The sequence below is a fragment of the Athene noctua genome, chromosome 35, assembly GCF_965140245.1.
Source record: "Athene noctua chromosome 35, bAthNoc1.hap1.1, whole genome shotgun sequence".
NCBI lineage: Eukaryota > Metazoa > Chordata > Aves > Strigiformes > Strigidae > Athene > Athene noctua.
In genome coordinates this window covers 306,434-318,980 of record NC_134071.1, presented here as the reverse complement: position 1 = coordinate 318,980, position 12,547 = coordinate 306,434, and the positions used below count along the sequence as shown (strand labels likewise).

At 60.6% G+C, this 12,547-nt stretch overlaps 2 protein-coding genes across 2 annotated transcripts; one reads left to right on the top strand and one right to left on the bottom strand.

Annotated features, from left to right (window-relative positions):
• Positions 1-267: 267 nt before the first annotated feature.
• LOC141972715 (uncharacterized) lies at positions 268-3,878 on the top strand. The gene is made up of 7 exons (XM_074930667.1): positions 268-290; positions 920-1,082; positions 1,674-1,989; positions 2,106-2,191; positions 2,289-2,413; positions 2,684-2,764; positions 3,041-3,878. The coding sequence occupies exons 1-6, from the start codon at positions 268-270 to the stop codon at positions 2,727-2,729; spliced, it is 759 nt and encodes a 252-aa protein (XP_074786768.1). The 3' UTR covers positions 2,730-2,764; positions 3,041-3,878.
• A 3,334-nt stretch (positions 3,879-7,212) lies between these two features.
• LOC141972714 (transcription elongation factor SPT5-like) lies at positions 7,213-8,176 on the bottom strand. Its single transcript, XM_074930666.1, has 3 exons — positions 8,030-8,176; positions 7,834-7,929; positions 7,213-7,655 (listed from the first exon to the last, which is right to left on the bottom strand). Exons 1-3 carry the CDS (start codon positions 8,174-8,176, stop codon positions 7,512-7,514), a joined length of 387 nt encoding a protein of 128 aa, XP_074786767.1. The 3' UTR covers positions 7,213-7,511.
• Positions 8,177-12,547: the final 4,371 nt, after the last annotated feature.

Genomic DNA, 12,547 nt, shown 5'->3' with positions numbered 1-12,547 from the left:
CAGTTACTGCAAATGCCATATTTAAAATGCCTTTGTGTTCAACGGTGTATGCAGACATGGAGCCATTAGACCACTAGTGTGATGGTTTAATCCGGTTTTTTTGGTAAATGGTGAGATAGAAAACTAGTGCCATCTGTGTCTGTGCATGGTGAGCTGCAGGAGAACTTCCCTGCCACGGGGCTCGTGCTCTGTGTGAGATCCTGTTAATTTTCAGGCTGCTGACTCGACTTTGCTCTGCTGCTCTTAATGAGTCACTGCAGAACGTGGATGGTCGTGCCCGTGCGTGATCAGTAAGCCCGTGCGGGCTCTGCCTGGCAGGCAGAGTGCTCCTGCCTTTGGACAGCTTCTAAATTCAAAGCCTTGATGGAGAAAGGGCTGGACATCTGTTGGTTGAGTGTTGCTGCTTCAGGACAGCATGGGATGCCTGGGCAGGTGCTTCCTAATGCCCTGTGTGGGGTCAGGGATAACGTGTATGTCCAGGCCACTAGCACTGTGAAACTAGTCGCTGCTTCTCCGACTGTATACGTACAGTTTCTGCACTTCGGTGGCGTATCAGGGTGCGCTCACGCTGCCCCCGAGTGGGCACGGTGCTGCAAAGTACTTGAGATGGTACCTGTGGGTCTCGGTGCTTAGCCAGTGTCCTGACAGCCGCTCAGATGCGCTCTGTGCTGTGTAGGGTGTGTGTCCGCACCTGCATTCATGAAAAAGACAAAAAGCAGTAAGAAGCCAAGCAAAAACCCCCACCTACAAACTAAACCAGTTCTACTGTGAGCCACAGCAGTTGGGAGTTGCTGTGGTTTTGCTTGTTCCCGGTGCGTTTTTGTTGCGTGTTGAGACAGGGCAGATCATAACCAGCCCGATTTTCGGTGCTTTGGCCAAAGTCCATCCTGTTTCACATTTCGAGGTTTGGGTGTTTTAGTGCCTCTCTAAGACTGATCCCAGCCATCCGGCTTTTCAAAGCCCCCATCCAGGGAAACCTCCAAAAACCCCACGTTCTCCTGAAAACTGCAGGTCTGCAGAGGACATCTGTCTTCGACCGGCTGGGAGCCGAGGCGAAAGCGGACACGGCCACAGGAGGGAAGGTGAGAGGACGTGGGTCTTCAGCTGCGGCTCCGTGTAGCCGTCGCTCTCGGCAGCTGGGCCAAACCCCACCGGGATCCCGGCATCAGGGTCCTCTCCCCCAGGATTATATCGGGATTTGCAGCCTCCCGCTCGCCGCGGAAGGGCTGAAGGAGCCTTGAAATAACGGGGCAGTGGTGGGGAAACCCCTGGGAAAAGCAGGAGGGAGCCACCAAAGGCAAGTGGATCCCCAATCCCTGGGTGATCCTCATCTGCGCTGCTATTTTGACCCCTTTAATGTGGGGGGGATTCAGCAGGTTTTTTCTCTCCTCTGGAGCCAAAAAACTCAGCACGGAAGTCTTGGGGGTGTAAAACAAGTTGCAGACTCAGCCCCTCGAGACAAATCCGAGGGAATATGATGTTATGGGTGATGCAGAGACCTGCTTTATAGCCTAGTCATTAATTGCCGCAGGCAGCATTTTGCATCGTTACATCCCAAGAGGGCTGGTATCCATCTGGTCTCCATCCCAGGGGCAGATTTCGGGGGGCAGAGGGTCAGGGGAGGGTAAATGGGGGTGCGGGTGCTGACGGGCTCCTCTCACCTTGTCTCCCAGCCCGTGGGGGTCTTCAGCAGACTGGGCGATGCCTTGGGGACCGATGGGGACAAAGCCTCCGAGAGCGACGACGACTGCTCCGTGCTCCAGTACGCTGGCGTCCTAAAAAAACTCGCCAAACCTCCCCCTAAGGAAAGCGCTGAGCCGGGAGGGACCGTCAAGGCGGAAGCCACCAGTTCGGAAGCCAAACCGGTCCCCGTCACCGCAGCCACCCAGCGACCGGGTCGCAGGAACGCCGCCGGTAGCCGTACGGCAACAAAACCGTCACCGGCGGCGTCTAAAATCCCGAGGCTGTTCACCCGTGTCATGGGCAAAGGTGAGATACCCCACACACACCCCGGTTCCATTTTTGGGGGGGTCCCATGGTTCTGGGGGGGTGTGTGTGTGGAATCAGGGTGTCTGGGTCCCTCCCTGACCCCCGACACCCCCCAGTTTACATCCAGTTCCTGATGTCGCGGCCGGACGAGGAGAACATCACCATTTACCTCCAGCTCCTGGAGCAGTGCCTGAGCCACGAGGTATGGGGGGGGCTGCGGGGACTTTGGGGGGCCTGTAGGGCTTGGGGGCAGACTATAGGTCTGTGTGACCCCCCCATGTGCCCTCTTCCCCCCGCAGGCGTTCACAGAGACACAGAAGAGGAGGCTCCGCTCCTGGTGGTGGCAGGTCCAGAGGCTGCTCCGCAGCTTCTCACTCGGTGCCCGTCGACAGCTCGCCCCAGGCCCTGCTCGCCCTCCCCCAGGGTACGTCTTGGGGGGGGACACGGGCCCCCCCAAACCTTGGCGGGGGGGAAGACAAAACCTTGGGGCACCCCCTGAGCGGGGGGAGGAACCTGTGCTCCCCCCCTCCCCTCCGCACCCCCCATCCCACTAGGGCGGGGGAAGATGTTCTGGTCGTGGTGTGGGAGGTTTGGGGGGTTCAGAGTGCCTGGTCCCCTCCCTAGGAGGGATGGGGGGGTCGGGTACAAATCTTGGGGCCCCCCTTACCCCAGTTTCTGTTCCGCCCCCCCTCAGAGCGTCCCCTCCCCGGCACGGACCTGGAGATCAGCCCCACGCCTGAGTCGCTGTTCAGCATGGTGGAGCAAGTGCTGGGCGGTGAGGGGGGGCCCGGGGGGGGCAAAGGGACGTGAGAGGGGTCCGGGGATGTGGGGGGGGTCCAGGGACAGGGTGGGGGCACGGGGGGAGACAGAGCCATGGCAGGAGGGAGTATGGGGGACACACACGGGGACAGGGTGAATTTGGGGGCACGGGGGAGGATGGGGAGCACGGGGGGGGCGCTGGGGGGGGCAGGAAGGGATTTGGGGGAGGGGAGGGGTGTAAGGGGATGTGGCCCCCCCCAAGTACCCTCTGACACCCCCCATCCCCCCGCAGGCTCAGACAAGACCTCACCATCTGATGGCGCCGCCCCCCCTCCCCAAATAGGGGGGTCCCCAGCATGACCCCTCCCCCACTCCACGGGGGGGTGTCACCCCCTCCATGACCAGTCTCGCTCGGTTCCACCCCCCCCACCCCCAAAATAAGCGGCGGGGAGGGGGGGTGGGGATTAACACAGACACCCCCTGCCCCCCCTTTACCCCCCTCCCCCATTTTTGTCGGTTTTCACCATTTTTAACAATCCCCAAATCTTTGCGCTTTTGATGGGTTTTTCAGTTTTTATTCCTTTTCTCTTCATTACTGTATCAGTACCCCAAATGATATTAACGTATATTAATACACATTAATAATATCATTATTATTTACAGCCCAAACTGAGGGACACGGCGATGCCCCCCCTTCCCTCCCCTCCCCCAGGGTGGGGATGCCCCAGGACCCCTCCCCCGTCGGTACAGCCCCCCGCCCCCCCTTTGTACCCGCAGCGCCGCGGCCCTCTGCGATAGAAAACGTTATTTTAGACACAAGTTGTTAGGAATAACTTTAGTTCCGGCTGTGGCTACTAACCCTGACTACGTTATTAAAGAGAAAACCAGAAACACCCCCCAAAGTGCCTGGTTTTTCCCCAAAACGGGGAGGGGGGACACGCCGCTCTGTCGCTGGAGGAGTCGGAGGCGTCGCTGGGGCTCTCGTCGTCCTCCGAGGCCTCGCTGGGGTCAGGCGGGGGCTGTGCGGGGTCCCCCCCTCGCTGCCCCCCCCGGACTCTTCCTCCTCTTCCTCTCCCTCCTCCTCGTCGCTGTTGCTGCCCAAAATCTCCCCCTGGTCACGAGCGGCCCGGGCGGTGTCACTGCCCCCCCCGGAGGTCCCCCCAGCCACCTTCCTCCTCATCTTCGGCCTCATCCTCTTCCTCGCTGAGGGCCGAGCCCCCCCGCCCCGCTCGCTGCTGCTCCCGGAGCCTTCGGCCCCCTCCTCCTCCTCCTCGCTGCCCTCTCCCCCTTCGCTCTCGCTGCCTTCCTCACGCTCTTCGGCTGGAGGAGGAGGAAGAGGAGGAGGGGAAGAGATTATGGGGGAGGGCGTTGGGGGGGCCCCCACACATTCTGCCCCCCCGGGTCCCCCTGTTTGGCTGATTAGGGATATCGATTAACCTCCGACAGCAGAGTGGAAAGAGCCGGCGTCTTCTGCTGCAAATAACTCCAGAGTGTGGGGAATAATACAGAGCCCACGGAGTGAGACAAGGGAGAGCAGTGCAACCAGGAGAGCACAGGGCAACGCCTCAGAGCATCCCTGCCCGAGAGAGAGCACAGGGGTTAAGGCAGATCCCTCAGCCCTTGCCCCCGCTGCCAGCCCCCAGCCCCGCGGGCAGCCCCGGTTCCAGCGAGGGTTTGCAGAGCCTGGCCCGGGCAGGGGGAAATCCTACGCGGTGCCTCCGCCCGGAGCTGAGGCCTCCAGAGGCGCTGGGAGCGGGCCCGGCCTTCTGGCCCCAAAATCAGCCCGGCAGGAGAGCCGGCGCCTTTGTTTGGAGCGGGAATATCTGGTTTGGCTCTCACAGGAGATTGCCCCCGAGCCTGGCCAGGGCTCAGGGGAGAAGCTCAGGGGTTTCCCTGCTCATCTCTTGGATCACGCGCAGGGTCTCACGGGTACGGCAGCGGCACGAGCCCGCGGGACGTCTGCCCAGCCCCCGTCCCCACCCGCCACGGCACCGGGCGCTCCCAGCATCAGCGCCAGCCCAGGGCAACGCGCGCGGCCGGTAACTCCACGGTGCCGGGGGCCCCCGGCAGCCGGGAACAGCGTGGCCGCCCCGATGGCAGCGTGGTCGCCGGGAGCGGCGTGGAGCAGAACCTGCCTGGCAGAGCGAACACCTCGTCCCACGCCGAGGTACAGCCGTGGGGGGGCTCCTGGGCGTGGGTGCTCGGGGACACCGGGTGCTCGGGGCCTTTGCGTCCCCCCGGTGCTTTGGGGCCCTGGATGCTCGGGGTCCCTGGTGCCACCATTACAGGGGTGCTGGGGGTCCCTGGTGCCCCCGTACCGCGAGTGCCCAGAATCCCGGGGTGCTCAGGGTCCAAGGGGTGGGGATGCCACCCATGGGTGCCTGTGGCAGGTTCCCCCCCAGTGAAAGCAGCTTCTTGGCTGCTGAAGCGTAGCAGCTCCTGGCTGCCTGTTCTCGGGGCTTGGCGGTAACTGGGGCCTTTGGCTAACGGGAGCCGCTGTTGGCTACAGGCCAGAGTCACCTGGCTATAAATGGAGTCCCCTGGGAGCCCTTTGGAGCTCGTCCCCTGGAGCAGCAGCTGCGGTCGAGGCCTCTCCCCTGGGGTCGGGACGCTGCCCAAGGAAACTCCTCGAGGGGCCCTGGGTCGGGACGCTGCCCTGAGCAGGTCCTCGAGGGTGAGAGCCCTCACTTGTCAGGTGAGCGAGAGAGCGTTTGGGGTTGCCCTTAGACCCCAGAAAGTCGATCTGCTCTCCTCTCACAGACATCCGCACCTGTGATTCACCGAGAGCTAGTTAATGGTGTTGATAATTTTTTATTGTTGGTGGTTGTTGTTTATCTGAGAGCCTCTGTAACGGTGCCGCTCACCCCCCCCATCCTTCTCCCCGCAGGACGCTCCGGTGACGCGGCGCGACCCCAAGCGGCCAAGCGCCATCCCTGTCCCCAAGGATGGGCCCCAGGGGACAGACGGGGACTCCCCCACTGTGCCTGGCACACTCCTCCCGGCACAGAGCCAGGAACACCCACATCCCTGCTGAGCCACCGCGGCAACCCTGGCAAACCCCCCGGCAGAGAAGAGCTGCCCAGAGACCCTCCTCTTCCTCACCTTCAGCCACCCCGACCAGCAACACCCGGCTCCACGCCGGGAGAGAAGAGCGGAGCCAGGGATGCCCCAGGATGTGCTGTGCCACACGCTCTCGGCACCGGTTTTCGCAGTGATCCCCCAGTAAATGGTTTGCCGACAGCCAAGCGTTTCCTCTGACTCTTTGCCGGGGTGGGTTTGGCACCGCCGGGACTCGAGGGGCGCCCGGCTTCCCTCCCGCTGCCGGCACGGCATTCAGCAAAGGCCCGGCGCTCTCCATCGCCGCGGCGCAGAGGGCCCCCTGCCTCGAGAACAGCCCCGCAAACTCCACAAAAACTCGGGCTGCCGCGGTTGGAGGGGGCTGTGCTCTTCCTCCTCATCCTCCTCCAGGCCCGCGGGGTGTCCCAGGGGTCCCTCTGTCACCTGTGTAGCGAGGGGACACGGGGGGGGGGGGGGGGGGCACACAGCGGGAGGAGGGGCTTGGGGACAGTTGGGGAGGGTGGGGGATAGCAAGGGGCATCCGCGGAGCCCCGGGGACAGTCCAGAACTTCTGGGGACACTTGGGGACCCCCAGGAAGCTCTGGGCATGGTCAGGGACACCCCGAGAGCCCCAGGGACCTTTAGGGACCCCCAGGGATGTCTGAGGATGCTCAGGGACGCCCAGAGAGCCCCAGAGACACTCGGGGGCAGGCAGGGAGTGCTGGCGGGGCCGAGGGTGGCCAGGGACAGCCAGAGGGCCCCGGGAACAGCCCCGGAGGCCTAGAGGTGGCCGAGGATGGCCAGCGACAGCCGGGGAGCTCTGGGAACACCCAGCGCCAGTCAGAGCCCGCCGGCGCCTCCCGGGGAGGGCGGGGGACCCCCGAGGACAGACAGGCCCAGGCGCGGGGCGCCCAGAGAAGCCCGGGGACAGGTGGGCACCGCTGGGGACACCCGCGGAGCCCCGTGCCCCCCCTTCCCGCCCGCCCGTCCCTCAGGCCCAGGTTCAGTCCCCTCGCGGCCCCACCTGCTGCCGCCGCAGCCGCTCCCGCAGCACCGCCTCGGTACCGCCGGTGCCGCTGGCGGCCCGGCCCGGCCCGGCCCGGCGGGCTCCCAGGGCGCCGCGGAACTCACAGGCCGCCGCCATCTTCCCGCACCGCGCGCCACAGGGCGCACGCGCGGCCGCCGCAGCCAATCCCCTCCCTCCGCTTCCAGCCAATGAGCGGCGGCGGGGCGGGAGGAACGGGGCGGGAACAAGACCGGAGGGGCGGTGACTGACGGCCGGTCTCCAATGGCGGTGCGGCTGCTGGCCAATGGCGGCGGCGGGGAGGCGGGCCCGGCGGCGGCAGAGCCAATGGGAGCAGGAAGCGGAGGCGGGGTGTAAGGGCAGAGCATGAGCGCGGCCGGCGCTGAAGCCGCTTCACTCTCCCCCCGCCCCGCAGTGGGGTCCCGGCTCAGCACCCCCCACCCCCGGGGGTCCCGCTGCAACCCTCTCTCGGCCCCGGGGGGGCATTTAACCGCCCTTTCCCCAGCCCTGGGGGGCGCGGGGCCCTGGTTCATCCCCCCGGCTGCACCCACAGGCGTTTATTGACAACTAAACCTCGTTCCAACCGCCGACACTGAGCAGGGGAAAGGGGTGTGGAGAAAGAGAACGGGGGGACACAAAGAGAACGGGGGCAGCAGGGGGCGGGGGGCACAGGTGGGCCCCCTCAATCTTCCATCAGTTTGCCGAGGAAGTGGAGCCTGAAGGTCCTGTACCTGTCCTCGAAATCCATGTGGACAATCCCGTACTCTCGGTTCCTGCAGACCAGGGTCCCGGTGTATTCACGGTGCATCCCCATCATCACCTTGACCTGAGGCAGAGGAGGGGTGCAGATGGGGGGAGAGTGAGCCCGGAGGAGGCTGGTGGAGGGTCCCAGCGGAGCTGGGGTAGCACCTGAGGGGATCTAGAAGGTCCCCAAAGCAGCACGTGCTGGTGGGAGCAGTGTTGGGGGGCCCAGGACAAAGGGGGGGCTGGGGGGGGGGCCCTACCTTGTTGCCGCAGACGGGAGTGACAGGCTCCAGGTGCCTGCTGGAGATGCTCAGCACTTCCTCGCTGTCCCTCAGGTAGACAGCGCACATCCCGCCCTACAAAAACAGAAAAAGAGGGGGGGAAATCAGCATCACCATGTGTGTTACCCCCTCACAGCCCGAAAAGCACCCCCGAACCGGGGCGGGGGGGTCTCACCATGAGTCTGCGGATGACGCCGATCTGTCCCACCACCTGACTGTTCGGGTAGGTGTCACGGACCTTCACGTAGATGTTGGTGGTCACCCAGTCGCTGGAGCTCTGCTCGGTCCCCGAGCCGGGGGTGTGGCGGTTGTACCGCCGCATCTGCGGGGCTGTAGGTGTCCTGGATCTGTTGACCACCGGGCTGGGGCTGGGGCTGTCCTGGGGAGAGAGAGAAGGCCGTGTTGGGGTGTGTAGGGGGGCTACAAGGCGGGTTTTGGGGGTCCTAGCGGGGCTATGAGAGGGTTTGGGTGTCGTAGGGAGTTTAGGGGGGAGTAGGGGGCTACAAGGTGGGTTTGGGGAGTTGTAGGGATTTTAGGGGGGTTATGAGGGGATTTTGAGGGGGATGCTTGGTGGGGGCCTGTGGATGCAGGTCAGGGATTGGGGATGCTCGGGGAGATTCCCCCTATTTTGCTGATTAGGTATACCAATTAAACTCAGTCACCAGAGTGAAAAGAGCAGGAGTATTTTGCTGGGGAAAACCAAATAATGTAACAGTGCAATACAGAAAACGTGCAGTAAGAAAAGACAGAAGAGTGCAGCTAAAGCAACGAGAGGAAAATATAGGGAAATGCGTCAGATCATCACTACCTGAGAGTCAGAGCAGCAAGTACAAAAGATCCTTCTCCAGATGGATGACATCTTCCAGCCCCGCGGGCAGCCCCGGTTCCAGCGAGGGTTTGCAGAGCCTGGCCCGGGCAGGGGGAAATCCTACGCGGTGCCTCTACCCGGAGCTGAAGCCTCCAGAGTCGCTGGGAGCGGGCCCGCCCTTGTATACCAGAGATTGACAAGCCAGAATAACTGGCACCTTTGTCTGGCCCAGTAAATTTCATGTTATCATTTTCTTGTTGCATTCCACCCAAAGCCTGGCCAGGGCTCGGGGGCTGAGACCAAAGAAATTTCTACCAAGCCGGAATACGTGGGTCCTCAGCCTTGAACAAGGATGCGAAAGGAAAGTTGGATACTTTGTCTCCTGACACATTCCGTACAGATTATATCTGGTGTCTAAGCTGCCTCTTTCCCTGGCGAGTTTCCCTGCTTTATTAATGACCACATGCTAAGGTAGAGGCTTCAGCCCGGGGCCTGTTGCTCAGGCTGCAGCATTTCAGTGCTTGAGCACTGTTTACACCAGCACAGGCGGGTGGTGATACCTCAGTGCAGCACCCACGAGCACGGTGGGTATCAGTTATCACATCTACAGGATTCACCTACGGGGCAGCTCTGCCCTGGGCCGCTTGGCCGAGCCTGAGCACGTCACAGGTGGATGCGGGGCAGGGATGGGGGATGCTCGGGGGGCCCTGGGGATGCAGCACAGGGAGATGGTAGCGCCAGGATGCCGAGGGTCTCGGGGGAGCGTCACCCCCCACGAGCTCGTCTTACCGGCACGTGTCACCCCAAGATCCGGCATCGCCCCGGAGGGCCGAGCTCCGCCAGAGATTGAAGAGGAGGAGGAAGATGAGGACCGAGAGGCTGAGGAGGACGGTGGAAAGCAACGTGCTGCGGGAGCACTGGGATGGAGAGGGGCCGTCAGTGCCCCGAAGTGAAGGGATAAATTCACTGACGGGGTTTAAAGGCTCCCCCGAGACTGGTGGCACCCAGCAAGGGATGGCACCGGGTCCAGCTGGCACCGAAGCCAGCCCCCGCAGAGCAGGGGAGTTTCCTTCGGTGGGAAGCAGGTGGGATGTGTCCCCCAGTCCTCCAGTGGGTCCAGCAGGGGTGCGGTGACTTGTGGAAAACAGACTCTCCAACACGAATAGAGTTATACGGCAGGGGTGGTTACTCCAGCGCCGGGGTGCAAGGGTATTTCTCCACAAGGCCTGCAGCAGGCAGCTGGCATCCCTTGCTTCCTTCATCAAGTTGTTTAGAGAAGTACGACACTGCCCTTCTATCTGGTCCCAATTTTTGGGCCAGGACCCCTGGGGCTATTCCCCGTTTCTCGAGGGAGAATAACCAGACAGCTGAGTGATGTCTGGTTAACCCAGAGCAGGGGCATCCATCAGCTGCTTCTTCAGCTGACGGAATGCTCTGAGCGCCTCTCCGTGCCGAGTGAGGGTTTCCGATTTGATTTTAATAGCTCACCGAGGGATTTTTTGTACCAGGAGTCCGTAGTTACATACCCACAGGCGACACCTCCAGGTCGTTCCTAGGATCGCGCAGAGCTCTTTAGCTGGCTGTGCCCGAGGGCTCCGACAGGGGCCTCTGGCCTTGCAGTCCCCAGGGTCCCTTGCCCAGCCGTGACCTCGGCTCCAGGGCAGGTTACTCGCTGCTGAGCTGCTGGAGCTTTCTGTGGAGAGACTCGATAGCCATTAAGACCCCAAATTTAATAAACTAATAGTCCATGTTATGCACATTTCTTTAGTCTCTGTGGCTGTTAAGGAATCATCTACATACTGCAGGACCCCCGATTCCATGCGGCCGCTCCCATTGCTCCAGGTCTTTAGCTACTTGGTTTCCAAGAAGAGTGGGGCTATTTTAAACCCCTGGGGCAGCACAGTCCATGTTAATTGCATCTTCCTCCTGGACTCCATCTTTCCTCATTCAAATGCAAACAATCACTGACTTTGGAGCTCAAAGGCAAGCAGAAGAAGGGGTCTTTTAGGGCCAGCACGGTAAACCAAGGCAATTCCGGTACTCATCTAATTAACAGTGCATATGGGTTTGCTACAGCAGGATGCAGATCTCCTCCCCTCCTCTTGCTATATGCTCCCTGTGCTCTGTCTAACAAGGTCTCCACATTCCAACTCTCTGGCACTTTCAGCTTTTACAACTTCTTTCGAATGCCCCGTGCTGACTGCCCTATAAATAACGACACTAACTGTTGTATTCCCACCCCTGACCCTGGATCTAAGGGGTGTGTCGCCTCACGGTACCCGCAGCTTACCCAGGAATTCTGAGGGAGTATCTTTAGGTCCCTGCCGAAGGGCATATAGGGCCGAGCAGTTCATTGCTTTCGGTACAGCCCGCTCCATGCCCCTGACACTCCAATCTCCATCTGCATCCACAACCTCATATGGGCTCCTGTGTTGGGGTTCCAGCACGGGTGTTTTATTAGAAACTGGAAATGCCTGGTCACCCCAACAGTCGCTTCGATACCCCTTCGCTGCACTTTTCCAAGGTGCCAGATGGAAGGAAGTGAACGGGACTTTTACCCTGGCAGGGCCCATCCAGCCCTAGGGCCTCTCTCAGAGGAGCCGGCACCGCCGCTCGCTTCTCCCGTCTCTGTCTGCGACACGGGGCTGTGAGGGGGGAGCCTGCCTCTGGCTCCTCCAAACTTTCACCCTCCTCCTGCCGGCTTCCTACCGGCGGTTTATAGTACTCTGGGAAATCTTTATTTTGGCCCCTTTTTCTTTCCCTTCCTTCATATTTTCTCTGTCCGGTGCCAGCACCAGTGGGTCTCGTGGGGGTGCCAGGCCACGGTCTATTTGATATTCAGGATGGTCTCGGCGGGTGAGAAACATGTCTGCATAGGAGACTTCATCCCAGTTCCCTCCCTCCTTAAAACAGCATCAATTGCAGCAGGGTGTTATCACTCAAGGTCCCATTCAGGGGCTATTTTCCCCAACGTTACATTTGTGGATAACAGGTGAGGGGGCACCTTTACACCGTGTCACGGTGGGGAAAACGGCACCGAAAGATCCCCCTCCCGAGGGGGAAGGAAGGACTTAACTCGTTATCCCGCTCCTTAATTAGTGACATGAGTTGCTCGCCTGCGCTGAGCTTCCCCATCATTATCAGAGTTGTTTCTAGGAGGGTGGTGGTGTCCCAACCTGTGCTGTGGCTATTGTGGTGCACCTCACTCTGGTCCTAATTAATCAGAGCTCGAGGGGAGACCTCGTTAAGCCAGGTCTTTCCTCGCTGCAGGATCCAAAAGAACATGTTGGTGGATCTGAACAAGGAGATGATGAATGAAGTGGGCATCACAGTGGTGGGAGACTGTAAAAGGAACAAGCCTTAGAAAACTGTTTTCTCTCAGGATATTATTAATAGCAGGAATAATTAATAAAGAGACAGTGGTTTAGTGGTTTCATTAATAGAGCACAGGTGCTCTAGGAACAATACCGACAGTTTAAGCAACTTAGAAAAGCTGAGCAATGAAAAGCTAGGCATAGATTAAGAATATGTCAAATAGAACATTTTGAGTCTTTTCTCAGAAGTCTAAAAGTGAACGATGATGAAGACTGTTCAGAAGATGAGGAACCACGATGAGCGGAGACTGCATCCGTGAGCAGCGGTGTCCGAAGAGGAACTGGAACGGAACGATGGAAACTCGGCGAAACTGTGGAATACGGTGGACTTCTGAAATGGATGATGAACTGAGAGCTGAAAGTTCCTGGAAAATCCCCAGAGACTCTTGGTATTCTATGTTGTATCGTGTCTAGAGAGGGCGCTTTTTGTGAGCTGTGGCCACTCCCTGAGGCGATGGCCCAGCTCTGAGCTGTTAATAAAGCCAGCCCAGAGGTACCCGCAGTCTGGGGA

What these genes read in the sequence shown, in the direction of transcription:
- LOC141972715 (XM_074930667.1), top strand. Translation starts at nt 268, where the DNA reads ATGGTCGTGCCCGTGCGTGATCA. An exon ending in ACACGGCCACAGGAGGGAAG is followed by an intron (nt 1,083 to 1,673) that starts GTGAGAGGACGT and finishes CTTGTCTCCCAG; the next exon opens with CCCGTGGGGGTCTTCAGCAG. An exon ending in CACCCGTGTCATGGGCAAAG is followed by an intron (nt 1,990 to 2,105) that starts GTGAGATACCCC and finishes GACACCCCCCAG; the next exon opens with TTTACATCCAGTTCCTGATG.
- LOC141972714 (XM_074930666.1), bottom strand. Translation starts at nt 8,176, where the DNA reads ATGCGGCGGTACAACCGCCACACCCCCGGCTCGGGGACCGAGCAGAGC. An exon ending in GCGTCATCCGCAGACTCATG is followed by an intron (nt 7,930 to 8,029) that starts GTGAGACCCCCC and finishes CTGTTTTTGTAG; the next exon opens with GGCGGGATGTGCGCTGTCTA. An exon ending in CTCCCGTCTGCGGCAACAAG is followed by an intron (nt 7,656 to 7,833) that starts GTAGGGCCCCCC and finishes CCTCTGCCTCAG; the next exon opens with GTCAAGGTGATGATGGGGAT.